The sequence below is a fragment of the Coptis chinensis genome, chromosome 5, assembly GCF_015680905.1.
Source record: "Coptis chinensis isolate HL-2020 chromosome 5, ASM1568090v1, whole genome shotgun sequence".
NCBI lineage: Eukaryota > Viridiplantae > Streptophyta > Magnoliopsida > Ranunculales > Ranunculaceae > Coptis > Coptis chinensis.
This window is the reverse complement of record NC_141460.1, coordinates 69,521,290-69,537,331: the sequence shown is the minus strand read 5'-3', so window position 1 is coordinate 69,537,331 and position 16,042 is coordinate 69,521,290. Positions and strand designations below refer to the sequence as shown.

Below are 16,042 nucleotides of genomic sequence, written 5' to 3'. Positions count from 1 at the left end.
TTTCAAAAAAGAAATTGTGAAGATGTGTCTAATCTGGTGGCTCCTATTCAAAATATTCATAACAATGAGGAAGTGTAGATGGAGCCTAGATCGAAAAAGATAAGTCTAACTTGTATTGAGGTTGATGTGTCGAATCTTGAATCCGACCTTGGGTTATGACCTAAAGTTTCTGATTATCATCCAAAGATCAAGAAGCTGTTAGAAGGGTGAACTTGCTAAGAGGGCCTAGTCAACCATTTCAAGCTCACTATCTACCAACACAAGATGGAAATAAGGTTTGGCGTTTCAATAAAGACTTTTTCACTATGTATGGAAATTGGTTGGAGTATAGCATTCACACATACGGATGTTGTTTTTTGCTTACACTGTTACTCGTGGAGCCGAGAGTCTGGAGATAATAGGGATACTTTCATCAATGGTGGGTTTAGGAGTTGGAAAAATTGTATAAGGATTGAAGATCATGTTGGGAACCATAATAGTGCTCATAACAAAGCATGTATGAAGAGTGAGCATCTAATGAAGCAAGACCAACACATCAATAACTTAATTGTCAAGCATTTGGACCAAAAACGGATTAACTATCAACTTCGTTTAACTGCTTCTCTTGATGTTATCCGATTTCTTTTACGCCAAGGATTAGCTTTTCGTGGTCACGATGAATCTGAAAGCTCTAAAAACAAGGGAAACTTCCTTAAGCTTTTAATATTCTTAGCTCTTCATAGTAAAGTTGTTGACAATGTCGCTCTTAACAATGCTCTGAAAAATCTCAAATTTACATCACCTGATATTCAGAAGGCTTTAGTAAATGCAGCTGCTGTTGAAACTGTTAATGCTATTATGAAAGACCTTGGAGAAGAATTATTTGTCGTTTTGATTGACGAAGCTTGTGATACGTCGATTAAGGAGCAAATGGCTATTTGTTTGCGATATGTCGACAAGAAAGGTTGTGTGATAAACCATTTTGTAGGCATGATGCATGTCCCTGATACTATAGGAAATTTATTCCAAATATATACTTATTGTTAACTAAACAAGCTAGAAAATCAAATTGATATAACAAATATATCATGAACACACATTTAGTTCAACGAATAAACTTAATTTACCAAAGAAAAATCTGTCTTAAGTAGTTAGGAATATACAACTTAATTGTACTTATCTTTACCAATTACCAAACTATACAAACATATTGTCTTGTACGTGTCTTGTACTTCTTAGTTAAATTCGAGCCTAGTGTAGATACACTATATCCTTAAGACAGATTTTCCCCCTCACGGTGCTTGAAGGTTGATGAAAAACTGTTGTCGGGCGGCCACCGGTGCCGGTGGTATAGGGCAGCAAGAGAATAAGATAAGCGGGCTGTTTTTTTTTTTTTTTTTTTTTGGATGGGCCTTTTGGAAAATATTTGAAAGGCTCTTCGAAAATGAATAATGAAATCTATTTGGACCGAATGGGCTTTTTAAAAGGCTTAGCTTTGTAAAAATAAAATGAAACGGAATAAATGGCTAAGGTGATGGGCTAAATAGATGAATTAGAACATAACCGTATGAAGCGTATTAACTTGTTGTTGAATGCAGTACGACATATGCACCACCAATGCAATGATGGGTACCAGGAGACAATGTGATAATGGACCGTACAGTGAATGTACTAACAACTGAAGATATCCGAAATAGATTCAACATACCTGACTACACTGGGATCCGAAAACCGCGTGAGAGGGGAAAAACGTTAATGGGTGCAGTGAGACAGGGCGAAGTGTTAGTTACTACCAACTTCTCGTTGGTCTGCGTTTCCCTTTCAAAGTTGACTATATACACTACTTGTTAGGAACAACATCTGGTCCGTCACAAAGAAGGAACCTTATTGTCAGTACCACAGAAGATGAGGACCTGCTTTAGGATAAGCTGCCACTAGCTCTAGTGAGTGACATTCGGAGAGATAATAATTCTGTCAATAAGTAGCTAGGATATGGTTAATATCCAACTATCCTCATAAAATATGAGACGGTGGTCTACCGTTGCCGCGACTATGTCAATGCAACTAAGTCACTTGAAGAGCAAGCATAGTTCCATTGCGAAGATGCTCCAGCAGATAATCCTTGTGGGAAACCAAAGGACAACCAAGAAGTGTCCCATTTTTTGGGTTTAAAACTGAGTGTAGCTCAGATTTCGCCACCAAGGGTATACGCTTGATGTAATCTAAACAATCCCACATAAACCAAGAACAACACATTATCGTTCTTGGGTTTACTTCGTCGAACAATGATATCAGGCGTAGACCAATTGCACTACGCAAGCTGAAACTGAAGTACAGTATGGCCTTCGCCGCCTGGGATTAATAAGTGTAACCTTAAGTGACTAATTTGAAATTAAAACGCAACCGGAAAAGGAAATGAAATTTATTGATGATAAATGGAAGAAAAGTACAATGTATGTGAAATTTATTGGTGGAACTAATGATAAGTAATTTCTAGGGTTTGGTTAAATCATCGCCAGTCAAGTTCTTGAGAAAATAAGAACCTTTGGATGCAAGCCTTTCAATGATAAAAGGGCCCTCCCAGTTTTCACCGAGTTTCCCTCTGTTGGGTTCTTCGTTGCTCCTTTGCCTTGTACGTAAGACCCAATCGCCTGGTTTGAATGCTCGTGCGCGCAACTTCTTATCATAACTGCACTTCATAGAGTCCTTGTAAGTCATGAGATTATGCAGGGCTTCATTTCTAAGCTCATCCACCATGGCTTTGTCACGAGCCAAGATGTCAACACTCGTCTCTGTGGAGATGGCTTGGGTGTGCGCTGTTGGAGTGATTATTTCAGTTGGGAGTACTGCTTCCACTCTATATGCCAATGAAAAGGGTGATATTCCTGTTAAACGATGGGGGATTGTCCTGTAAGCCCAAAGCACCCCCGGTAACTATTTTGCTCGGTTTCCTTTAGCTGATTCAAGCCTTTTCTTCAACATATCTAGAATAACATGATCCGTTGCTTTCGCCTGTCCATTTCCCTGGGGATAGTAGGGCGCATAGAAGTTATGCCGTATCTTCAGGGATTTACAGAAGATGTGGATCTCAGTAGAATCAAACTGTCGGCCGTTGTCCGACACCATTTCAGCTGGGACTCGAAATCAGCACACAATATCGCGCCAGATGAACCATTTGACATCTGCAGACTGAATCTGACTCAAAGATACAACTTCAACCTACTTTGTGAAGTAATCAGTTGCGACCAAGAGAAACCTTACATTATCTGGGGCCTTAGGTAAAGGACCCACAATGTCGAGTCCCCACTTAGCAAATGGTCAAGGGCTAAGTATGGGATGAAGCTCATTTGCAAGAAGCTTAACGATTCGAGCATGTTTCTGGCATGGTACACATATCTGGACAAATTGTTTGGCATCTTTTTGCACATATGGCCACCAATATCCTTGGGTGAAAGCTTTGTGAGCGAGACTCCTACCACCCGAATGATTTCCACAGATGCCTTCGTGAATTTCCTTTAAAATCTGTTGTCCCTGTTCCGAAGTAAGGCACTGGAGGAGTGGGCCTGAACCCATGGGTTTTTTGTAAAGGCAAGATCCCCCCCTCCGAAGTAGGTAACAACACAAACTGCCATGCATCCCATTTGACTTTGTCAGATAAAGCCTTGTCTATGGGGAGTTCTCCAGTTGTTAAGAATTCAACCAAATTCCGACGCCAATTAGGAAGTAGAAGTTTCATTGCCTCGATGTCGGAAAACTAATCGTCAATCTGGTATTTCATAAGTATTGTCAGCAAGATCTGGTTCAGACTCAGCTGCGGAGTCTTCCTCCGATACAACCTCACTTTCCGCCGTTGCAGAGTCAGTATCCATAGTGGGAGAGATGTCAGTGTCCTGCTCATGGTAGAGTGGAGAGTCCTGAGTGGGATGCTCCTGGGGCTTGTCCCGCGCTCTACTGCGCATTATGACTGCGTAAATCTGCGTGAATGCCTTGCATTCTGCAGCGTAGACGTCAGTCGTATCGGGCAATGGGAGATCGATGCTAGGCATTAACTGGACCTCTGCCCTGATATTTCGAGGTTCAATTGAATCAACTGCTACTGAAAGGTAGACCAATAATGCATCGGCGTGCCAAACATCATTCCTTGGTCATTGCAAAATTGAGATGCACTAGAATTTTGCAGCGAGATCGCATATAACATCTAAATAAGCCGCCATGCGCTCATCTCGTGCTTGATATGACCCTCCAAACTGACAAGCAACTAGCTTAGAATCCGTTACCATATTGATTTCCTTTGCCCGGCCCATTTTGAGCGCCGCTCTCATTCCAAATATTGCGGCTTCATATTCGGCTTCATTGTTGGAAGCAGGAAAGCAAAGTCGGACAGACCTTTCGATTCGGTTGCTGTTTGGGTCGACTATCACACAACTGATCCCGGACCCCTTTCAATTACTTGAACCATCTGTATACACAACCCACGCCTCGCCTCTAATGAAATTTTCTTCAACGGAGTCAGGTTGGTGGTTGGGAAAATCTTGCAGCCGTTCTTCCTTGACTAACTTGGGCAAAACCACGATATCCTCTACCGGGAAATCCGCCATCAGAGAAACTAATGCATGACCTTTTTCTGCAGTGCGAGGCTCATATAAGATGTGGTAAGCACTTAGATAGCTAGACCAATCAGCGAGGCGGCCAGACTCTTCGGCTCGTCCAAGTGCCTTGTGAAGGGGATATTATGTATATACTTTAATAACACGTCCTTGAAAATATGGATTAAGCCTGCGTGCTGCATGCACCAGGGCAAGCGCAATTTTCTCGATTTTATAATATATATTCTCTGATCCAGTTAACATTTTGCTAATGAAGTATATTGGGCGCTCCTCCGGGTTTTCCACGAACAATACTGCGCTTGCTGCGATCTCAGAAACAGCCAAATAAATTACATTGTATTGGCTAGTTTGCGGACTGATGAGGATGGGGGGTGATACCAAGTAAGCTTTAATTTCTTTGAAAGCCATATCATAGTCCTCGTTCCAAACTGAGGCACCTTTCAAAGTTTGAAAAAATGGTCTGCATTGATCCGAATACTTTGATATAAACCTATTCAGGGCTGCCAAATGACCAGGGAGCTGCTGAATTTCCTTTTTATTCGATGGGGGTGGCATTTCGAGAATATCCCAAATCTGTTCAGGGTTTGCCTTAATACCCCGTCGAGTCATCAGGAATCCTAAGAATTTTCCAGACACTAACCCAAAAGAACATTTTGATGGGTTCAACTTCAGTTTGTACCTTATGAGCCTATCGAATACCTCTTGTAAATGTGGAAGGTGGTCGGGCGTTTCTTTGGATTTGACTACCATGTCATCTATGTAAACTTCCATCATACGCTCAATCAGATCGGCAAACATTGTATTCATCATCCTTTGATAGGTGGCACCTGCATTTTTCAAACCAAATGGCATGACTCTAAAGCAATACAGACCTTGGTCTGTGATGAATGTCGTGTGCTCCTAGTCTTCTGATATAAGCTTGTTTACTACTACTTAGAGGTTTGAACTCTCTAAATTGATGCAAAAGCACTCAAAGTTCCTTACTCACGATCTTCGTTTCGTAGAGTTGGAATAAGGATTCGAACTAACCTAAAGTTTAGAACAACTACACATTGGATGTTACAATAAAGGGAACTAAGGAGTAAGGTTATAATATTGATACTAAGTTTTCCTTCCTACACAAATATTAAGAAAGACATTAAAGTTTGAAAACATGCACTTAATACCAAAATAGAAATTTGAAAGAAAAGGTGGAGAGTTAATCCTACTCATGTGAAACTATCATTAGTTGTTGATTTGAAAAAGGTTATTTGATCCTTCCTAGACTTATAGACAAGCCCCTAATGGAAGAAAAGATTTGATCCCTAGCATGTATGGCTCACTTAAGAGCTCACACATGCTAGCAAGTGGAACTAAGCAATGACTTATCTCTAAGCTCATTGCTTTGATTCCTAACTAGACACTACACCAACTATCATTTTGGGATAGGGTGTAGAGCTAGTTGTTCTTCCTAACAACCTACCAAACCAACAAAAATTGATTTACCCTCATATGAGTTGGATTAACTCCTTAAAAGGGAAGTTAGCTCATGATCCTTGGGACAAGGATTTATAAACTAAAAAAAAACAAAAGAGAGAGAGAGAGGAGAAAGCTAAACAATCAAACTCACTTCTATTTATTTTCTAGAAGAAAACAAGTGTTTTCGCCATTAAAACTATTACAAGCTTTTCTTATAAAAACTAAAAACTAACTTATGATTTTTTTTTTCACTAAGGAACTAAAATAATGCAATGCAAGGAAAATAAGTCAAGGGAGTAAATGGAGTGTCCCCCACCCTTGTCTAATTTCTTCTCCATTTGAGAGAAATCTCATTTCCTCCCACGTGAATCATCAAACCACATTAATTCATTTTTATCCACCACATTTAAACAAAGTGACACCTTGCCTTTTTTTTTCACTATTAACACCTAATCTAATTTATTACATGCAAGGTGCCAACTTTGCACCAATAATTTGTTATTTTTGTCTTGATATGCTCCATGATTGATGACTCATCCAATCTTGTGGCCCCGCATAGTGGGTCCATGTGCAGTCCAGTGGCGGTCCGGTATTTTGGGCAGTTTTTACAACTTCCCGCCTATGCGTAGAGTTCATCGTCCTGATTGTCTGAGCAGCTCTCTTGTGGCATTCGGAGTCCTGGTTCGAGAGGTAGGAGCTTTGGAAGTTTGATGCTTCTGTGCGGATTTGGAAGAATTCATATATACGCCGTTCCTCGTGCTTTATCGCGAGGTTTAATCAATATTTCCATGTTTCTTGCAAATACCGCAAAAAAGTATGAAAATATATTTATTTCATGATTATTAAATACATAATTAACCAAATTTATATGTCTCAATGGGGTTTCATAATACACTTTTGGGTGCTTATCACACTACCCCCAAACAGCACTTTGCTTGTCCTCAAACAAAGAAAAGACACTAAAATAGATAAGTGGCCAAAAATGTGTAGTCCTAAACTAATTCTCGTTTCACAGAGTGCGGTTGCATTGACCATATGCAACAAGGCCTTAAACCACTAGGAATTCCCTAGTGGGACGAAGTTATAGCCTCGTGAGAGTTTTCCGTAAAAGATACTCACAAACTTCATTTATACTACAACGACTTCAATGGATGTAAACTTCGTTTCCTAAATTAATCTCAGATATCCATACATCTCCTTAGCAGTGAACGAGGATTGATTTCTTTGAAACTCAAGTTAATATGTATTCAATAATTAAAACATCTACATATGATTATTCATGCAGTGAACTTTTCATTGAAATATACTAGCAGGGTTGTTTCTGGATCCTTTGGAGAGCATACCTAAATGGGTTCTCACAGGTATGTGTTGAAACACAAATTCACTCAAAAATTTTCCACTCAGGTTTTGTTAACTCCAGTGTGCAGTGGGCACACTTTTCCTTACATCTCAATGACAGTCAGAGGAGCCGATGTCGATCAATCACGTCTACTACTTATTATCACACCACCCTACTCCTAATTGAGCTAGAAGTCTTTATTAGGTATTGTGGGGCTTAGGTGATAGTGTATAAGAAAATGGAAATGGATAATCAAAATTTACAAGTATGAGAGAATAGGGTCTTCATATATTTACACTAGAGAAATCCTTGTTTCCTTTCCTTCTTCTAACTAAGTTTTTCCAACTTTGTTCTTAAGCCTCTGGATCTTGATATATATATATATATATATATATATATATATATATATATATATATATATATATATATATATATATATGGCTTAAGAACATGATTCTATTTTTCTTTCTGAAGCAAGTAACCTGACTTATATTTAGGACAAGTTTTCTCTTTATTCTTCCACATTTCATCCTATTTTTCATACTCATCACTTAGGTAGGTTCTTTTATTTGGTTTAATAGATGGGTAAGGAATTTTTGTGGTGAAAGTGAAAGGTTTGATGAAAGGTTGATTGGAGTGACTAAGCGGTAATATTTGTAATGTAAGAATTTTTAGCTATGTCGATCCAAAGAAGGCCTAAATTCTCTCCTAGGGTTGGTGGTGATCAAGTAAGTAGATCGTGATTTCCTCTAATCGGAAAAACTACTCCCTCGTGTCATCACACACAAATCACTCATGTCAAAGCTTTTGGTTAGATTCTCACGGGATTTATAGTTTAAGTAACTAACCGTTGGTTCGTAAACTTCTTGTTATGTACAATTGATGATACTCAGTACATGAATATTCATGAAAAGATGTATAAACTATTATATTGCATACGTATTATCTAAAGTTTCTTAAAAACAAATCATAATTCGGATACTAATGTGAGATTTCTAGACAATTTTCATTATTGAAAAGTAAACAAGACTTTGTCACTAAGTACAATTATTAATATGAAAATAAAAACTATATACAGGCTACAAGATGCCTAATTTTTGCTACAGGTTTAAAGCACCCCCAAATAGAATGATGCTTAGTCCTCGAAGTATCAATAATTAAAGAGAGAAAGTACATGCGAACCGTGAGCAAAATTAGGACTAGATTGCTGGAACAGAAAGGTTGGAGAGCATAATATATTATTCAGAAAGAACAAGAAAATGTTCAATAGCACACTAAACATAGCACACGAAATAAAAAACAATAGCACACCAAGCATAAGGTTTAACTAGATATATGTACAATGGCAAACTCAAGTTTACCATCCAGCAGGATATGAAGGTCTGGCGTCCTCTTTAAGGAAATGCATTTCCTTAGCATCGCGCCAATAGATAATAGTCTGCCAAATTTCGGCCCATTATTTGTCTCCGGATTCCCTCAAATTGGTCTTCATCTTTTCGTCCTTTGGGTAACATCGAACATGCCTCAGGTATCGAGCGGGACGCTTCCATTGACGAAACCTCAATGAGCGAATGATTCTGTTTACTGGGCACATGGAATCCACCTTGACCCAGTCATGAAAAGTAGCTGCAAACTGTGGGAAATGTGTCTTCATGATTCGGCAAGCGGTGACTAGTAAAAGTATATACTGATCCTGAAAAGTGCGAGCTCATTTCAGGTTGGAGACAACACAACCTAAAATGTTAAATAATGCATGACCCTGAGCTAATGCACTAAATATGATGCAAGCAGCCTCATTGGTAGTAGAAAAATGCCAATCTCCCATAATGTTCAGGAGTACAAATAACATTGCAGTCCCCATGTTCATGGTCATGCTTGCTAATGGAATGGTGATGTTGCGCCATGGCACATGGCCATCTCCTTCTCGTTTGATCTCAAGACCATCACCATAAGAGTCGCGAAACGCTTGCCACTGAAAGGAACGGTAAGAATTTTGATAGATGTAATGCCAAGATGCAGCAGGTTCGTGGTATGGAAGGTCCAAAGTTAGGGCAAGTTGTTGTTCAGAAAAGATATGAGGTGTGTCACCAACTCGGATTGTGAACCCGTCTAAGTAGAAACCATGTGCATGGTTGAATGCTGGTGTGTCTTCCATATTAGCATAAAAGTATGCAACCAAACTCGGAGAATAAGTTTGGTCAGGTTGAAGAATTAGGGAAGACCACCCAATGTTTGTGATGTAATCATGGAAGAGATGGCCATAGGCATTGGAATCCATCATAGACTGAAAGGATTGCTCAGGAATGAGTTTGGGAGGTACCATGGATGATGAAGATGCAATGTTTGATGAAGATGCCATGGTGGGTGAAGTAAAGAAATATGTAATGATACCGGCAACTGTATGGAAAAATGAGTATGTAAGAAAATAGACCCTCCTGTAGCACATGTTAAAATTGATATTAGTCACAACGGAAATGATGACAATCCTACTAAGCATTGTATACAAAAGAAGACAAAAAGATAAGACAAAATACATAGTACGACGGAAAAACGTAATAACCTATATGTTTATATACTTATTGACTTAGTAATATCATGGATTCTTATATTGATCTTGGAGATGCATATTTTGCACCAGACTGTTTAGGTCTTCTATTTGTTAGCCGAGCTGCATCTGAATGTCCCCTTGGCTGACAGAGAGTACAGTTTGATTTTCCATTAGGAGAGCGTGATTTTGTAAGGATTGATAATGATTTTCCAAGATCTCCTCCCCGTTCAACATCATGCGTTGCTTGACGATCTTGGAAAATCTGAAGAGTTTGATGATGATGATATTCGACGAGCGTGTAGTTCCCTCAAACCCCGATGAAGAAGTTTAATGCCTTCCATGGGATTAATAATATTCAAAGATGGCATTTTCATCAAATAAATGGTCAATTTGAGCTTGGGTTGTTCGGCTTCATCTATCGAGTATCAGGGGTTCAAAAGCCAACGGAGTAGTCTGTTTGGAGTACCTTTATATATGCTCTTTGAAGGGGTGTCTCTGGAGAAATTATTGGATAACCCCAACGCATCATAATCTGCGTTACTAAAGTGGGTAGGGGTGTTGACCTTCTTGTTTTCTTGGTGATTACGTTCCAGAGGTGTTGGATCAGACAAAAGTCATCTCTTTGAGTTTGCAAAATCCAAAGTAGGTGAAGTTGAGGCTTTGTGACTTCTGATTGGTGTGATGTAGGGGTGATAAAAGGGCCGGGCCGGGCTAGCCCGACCCTCAAACCATAAAAGCCCTCATGATTGAGGGCCGGGTCAGCACGCCCCTATTTGATATTGAGGGCCGGGTCGAGTAGGGTCAAACATGAAAACTCAAGTCCTTAACCCGCCCCTCGACCCTCATTTTTGAGGGCCAAATGAGGGCCGGGTCGGGCCCGGTCTAATTATACTTCACTAGTTTACTATTTTTTTTGTAATTTTTTTTTTTAATTTTTTTTTTTTTTTTTTTTTTTTTTTTTTTTTTTGTAATTTTTTTTTTTTTTTTTTTTTTTTTTTTTTGTAATTGATTTAATGATACGTATATAAGTATACAAAACTAATTCTTATATCTTTAGAAAAAAATAAATAGATATGGTGGAAGAGATGATATTCTTAAAATATCTACATTTTTAATACTTAACTATGTTGTTAGGTTAGATTTGCTTTATGTATGACTTATATACATATCATTAAATCAATTACAAAAGTGCATATATTATATTATGTTATAATTTATCCCCTATTGAAAACTAATTTAATAATTTTTTTTATACAATTTAGATAATTATAGTATAATACATAAATATAATGTAAAATAACAAGAAAATATGGTTTTCTTTTAGGGTTTACACAAATATATAGTATAATACATAAATTATCACCTCTATTTTGGGTTTACACAAAATAATCATAATTCACTTTTCTTTTTATATTTGAACTCTTTTACTCAAATTACAAAATACCTCATATGATATGTGGTAAACTATTATTATTAAACATTATTTGTAGTGAAAATATTTAGTTCAAATAGGGATAATTGTGGTACCTTACATATATAATGTAAAAAAATAAAATATATCTTATCGAAAAAAAAAATACTGAGGGCCAAGTGAGGGCTTGGAAGGGCCAAATGCGGGCCGGGCCTATGCTCCAGAACCTAGACCCTAGCCCGCCCCTAACAAGCATGAGGGCCGGGCCAGCCTGCCCCTCAAATCTGTGAGGGCCAACTTTTGAGGGTTTTGACGTGCATTTTTGAGGGCCGGGTCGGGCCGGGTTGAGGGCCTGAGGGCCAAATTATCACCCCTAGTGTGATGTACCTACCAAATTATGTCCCAACCAGTGGAGCACAACACGTTGATTCTGTTTCAAAGAGCGTTGAAGAACAATGTGATGTGTATTTTCGACGTCGCCATGAGATACGGTAGCCCGCAGTAAAGTTTTTGCGGAATCAAATGATGACTCTTGAATAAGGGACTCCTGGGTATGTATTGGAATTTGAAGTATGTCGGAAATCATTTCCTTATTCAATTCCAATCGTTGTCCATAGGCATTGAAGTAGAATTTTCCATCTTCATATCCGCTAAATTGGTAGAACATCAAAACCAATTCTCGGGAATAACCAAATTTCTTGAATGATATAGAAGAGGGCCCATCCCGACGAATTATATGATTTCGGTGTCAAAATAAGGAGAAAACCGGCCCTCTTCGAAAGTTTTCAGGTAGTCTTTCTCTGCCGTTATTTTTCTTGGTTGAGTCATTATTGAGGGAAGGATAGTGAAAATTGTTTGAATAAGAATGGCTGAAAAAGAAGAGATTTATAGCCAATCTATGAGTCTATACCAATCTGGAGTCCAAGTGTAGTTAATGACCCATGTGATTATGAACATCATCATAGGGGATCCACAGTAAGTCTTTGTCATGTCAGATATCCAAATACAATTAATGAGATGGTTTAATGTTAGAAAATACGGAGAAAAGTTTCACAGGCTAGTTAGACTTACACGTAATTTCAGAAATGATGATCATAACTCAATAATAGAATATGGATAGAATAATCGAGCTGCATGTGTGACAAGTGTTATGTGTATCTTGTAGCGTGCGCGATTTTCTCTGAACACCATGTGTATCCATTAATTATTTTGGTGAGTTTTGGATGGCATTTCTTTGTTATGGTTTGTTTATTTATTTAATTATTATTATTTTTGTTATTATTTTTATTTTTTATATATTATTATTATTTTTATTATTTTTATTATTTATTATTTATTATTATTTAGAGAGGAAAAGACAACTAATATACACAAATATTTAATACGGAACTTCTCCATTTAATACGTAACCCGTACAAATGTGTGAGAATTATTTAACACACCATACTAATATACAAAATGAAAATCAGAAAAAAGAAAAACGGTTACATAGATCTAGATGTTCTGGATCATGTTATGCATGAGTGACAAGAGAATAATGATAAACACTGTTATCACGATTAATGTGATAGCCCACTCGCGTTGCTCCTTTTCCCATCGGGTCTATTTGATTCATTATGTTCAAGGAATTGAAAATTTGTGAAGAAGAATTTGTGAAGAGTGAGAGAAGGGAATGAGTGAAAGTGGAAAGGAGAGTTGTATTTATAACTTGATTTCTAACCGTTGGGCATCTGACCGTTTGGATCAGTCCGTTGGGCTTTGAAAGTAGGCCCAATGAATCAAGGAGCAAACTCATATTTTTGAAAGTACTATATTCGCATAATATAAATAATTTCTCATTCAAACCGTCTGGAGATACAAAATTATGAGAAATCAACCGATATATAATAATTTAGCACTAAAAAAATAAAAATGCAATGCATAAGGGAAATAAATGACATAGTCATTTCTAAACCAAGGGAAAAAAAAATCTCATCGGGAATCCTCCCAGGGTTAGCAGAAGATGAACCCGGTTTCTACGCCTTACGCCACCTTTAACGAACTTCAGCCGAAATGTATGGAATGTGGCCTATAGATCAGAAAGCAACCGATCTTGGAATTCTTCTGCTGAGTTGCCATCATCATTCTCTCGAAACGGCGTTGGCATTTCTCATTTTCTTCGGAAGTCATTTCGGGAAGTAAGCATCTCTTTCTGGCGAAGAAACATCCCACGATACTAGTATTCATGTGCCTCAAGCGCCCATAGGAGTATTGATTCGGGCGATGGTATCTTCATTAAAACAGTCGGTGGTGAAGGAGGAGGAGGAGGTATGCGTTATCATGCTCAATGTCATCTCTAGCTAATGGGTCCCGGTGGTCTAAAACACAAGTCTCAAAAAATTCCAAAATTCTCGAAAGACCTTGTTTCAATGAAAGGAGTAGCGGATCGAACCCTAAGTTAAGCATAAAAGCCGAGTAACAAGTACAAAGAGGAGCTGATTCGTTTGACGCTGTCGTAAGAATATGGCCCAGAAATGGACCATACAAAAGTGTTCTTCCTCTCCGTAGGATCCACGGAGGTGTAAGAAAGTCTTGTTCACGTCGGACGTCTTTGAAGTTCCAATGGCGTTGTACGCCCATCCATCGAGTGACGGCTAATTGGTTATGTCCGGCGAATCTTTGGTACACGCAGCGATTCGAGCGTTGTTGTACTCTCCCTCGAGAAGCGTGTCAAACATCAAATCCCTCGTGGTCGGATATTCTGACAATAACAGGGTCGGACTATCAGAATTTATCGGAATCTGTGCGGTATTCGAAATCAACTCCAGCGTGAGTTCACGTTCCAACCCATCCGCCGTAATCCAAAATTCGTCACCCCGAAAACCTCCATTGTTGTAAAATTTCAACACTAAATCCTCAGAGTACTGAGCTGGAATTCGATGCAATAGATATTCCCACTCTCTACTAGCAATTTCTTCATCGAAAAATGGGTGAAACATCCCGGAATTGTAGAGATTTGCGAAATTCCTCTCAACTGTAATTCGCCTTCGTGCTGCCATAGCGTGGTGTAGAGGATATTTTGAGGGTGCAAATAGCAAGGGAAGGTGGAGGAGATGGTGCTGGAGGAAGGGGGTTGAGTTTGGTGGACTTTGGCCCGCGTGTGCGGGTCGAATTCACCTTTGCCTAGTCGCGCGCGCGGGTGATGTGTGGGGGGGACCAAGATCCGATTTTTTTGGAAGAAGAAATGAGAGGGGTGGACGCGTAGGTGCCTCGCGCGTGGGCTTTGTACCCGGATTTTTTATTTTTGGGTCGGGTCAAAATTTTGGCCCAAACCCAAATGAATAACAGAAATTCCCCTTATGTCCCGAAATGTTCCGAAATTTCAACCGTGGAAATTCGATTCGTTTCAACTCCAAATTGAATGGATGAGATATCAAAACGATCGGCATTAAAATTGCCATCCACTAGAATATGAAAAAAAATCACATTCAAACAATTTTTTTTTTTTTTTTTTGGTTTTTATTTATTTACACTTTTATATACAAATGTACAAGTCGAGAAGAACGTGTCAACAACACCGAAGTCCAAATAAAACAACACATCAAAACAAATTTTTAACTCAGGCAACTTTCATGTCGGCTCGGCTTAACCCAATCCAGCCGGACCGTGGCTTATCCTTTATGTTTTGGGGGCCTAGGGTTCGGATCGGTACCATCCTTGACCAATGTGCAATGGTCTAATAATAATATTACCCTTAGTACATATGGTATAGCCTCAAACCGCCCGAAAACGATCACATAGAAAACCGATCGGGGTTGGCCGGTGGAATCCATTGCCCGCATGAACTAGGAAATGTCCGATGGTGCATATCACGACTCTCTTTGGGCACCATCTTTGGGTGCTAATAAAAAAAACAAGTATATACATGTCTTTTACGAGATCCTTTTATGAGTCTTTTAACGCCGATCCTCAAGATGAATATGAGTCTTTTAACGTCAGATCCTCAAGACGATTGTGAGTCTTTTAACGTCAGATCCTCAATATGATTCCCAACCTGTGGGAATAACGGGATGACGACGAAGTTTATCCTGCTGAGCTGGTGTCAGACAATAATATACCTTATACCGGCTCATCTCGGATAGAAGATCAAGACCTGGACAGAAAGGAGTTTGACAGTTCATACACCACCCCATCCTTTTCGCACATAGCTTTTGAGCAAAAGTACTACGACCATTACCAATTCGAGATGGGTGAGATTTACACCAAATGATGAGTTGGAGTTCGCGAGGAAGAGAATAGAAAAGGGAAGAAAAAGAAGGATTTGAAATTTTTGGTACCCATTGTTTTCCAGAAGGCACGTTTGCTCGATTATCAGAAGACATTTATACTCAGTTCTGAAGTAGAGTTTTGTGGACTAAGGTTCCGGCGCTTGCAACCACACATTCTAGGGATTTTTAGAAAAGAAAATAGAAGAGGGCCCGGCTACCCTAATGGCATACTTTTCCTGTTTAAATACATGGACGAATACACAGTGAATCTATTAGTCTGTGTAGACTGGATCATTGAGTAGAGTCTCTTCGACATCTGGAGAGCGCAACTCATGATAATGTTTAAGGCGCTGGCCATTTACTTGAAATTCGCTACCATCATTTACGTTTTTCACAGAGATAGCCCGTAAGGGTGACAAAGCAGAGACGATGAAAGGACCGGACCATCGAAGT

The 16,042-nt window shown here is 39.0% G+C and overlaps 1 protein-coding gene across 1 annotated transcript; it reads left to right on the top strand.

The window, feature by feature from the left end:
- The first annotated feature begins 264 nt into the window (after positions 1–264).
- LOC147498603 (uncharacterized) lies at positions 265–1,026 on the top strand. Its single transcript, XM_086563283.1, has one exon. It carries the CDS (start codon positions 265–267, stop codon positions 1,024–1,026), a length of 762 nt encoding a protein of 253 aa, XP_086419409.1.
- The last annotated feature ends 15,016 nt before the right edge of the window (positions 1,027–16,042 follow it).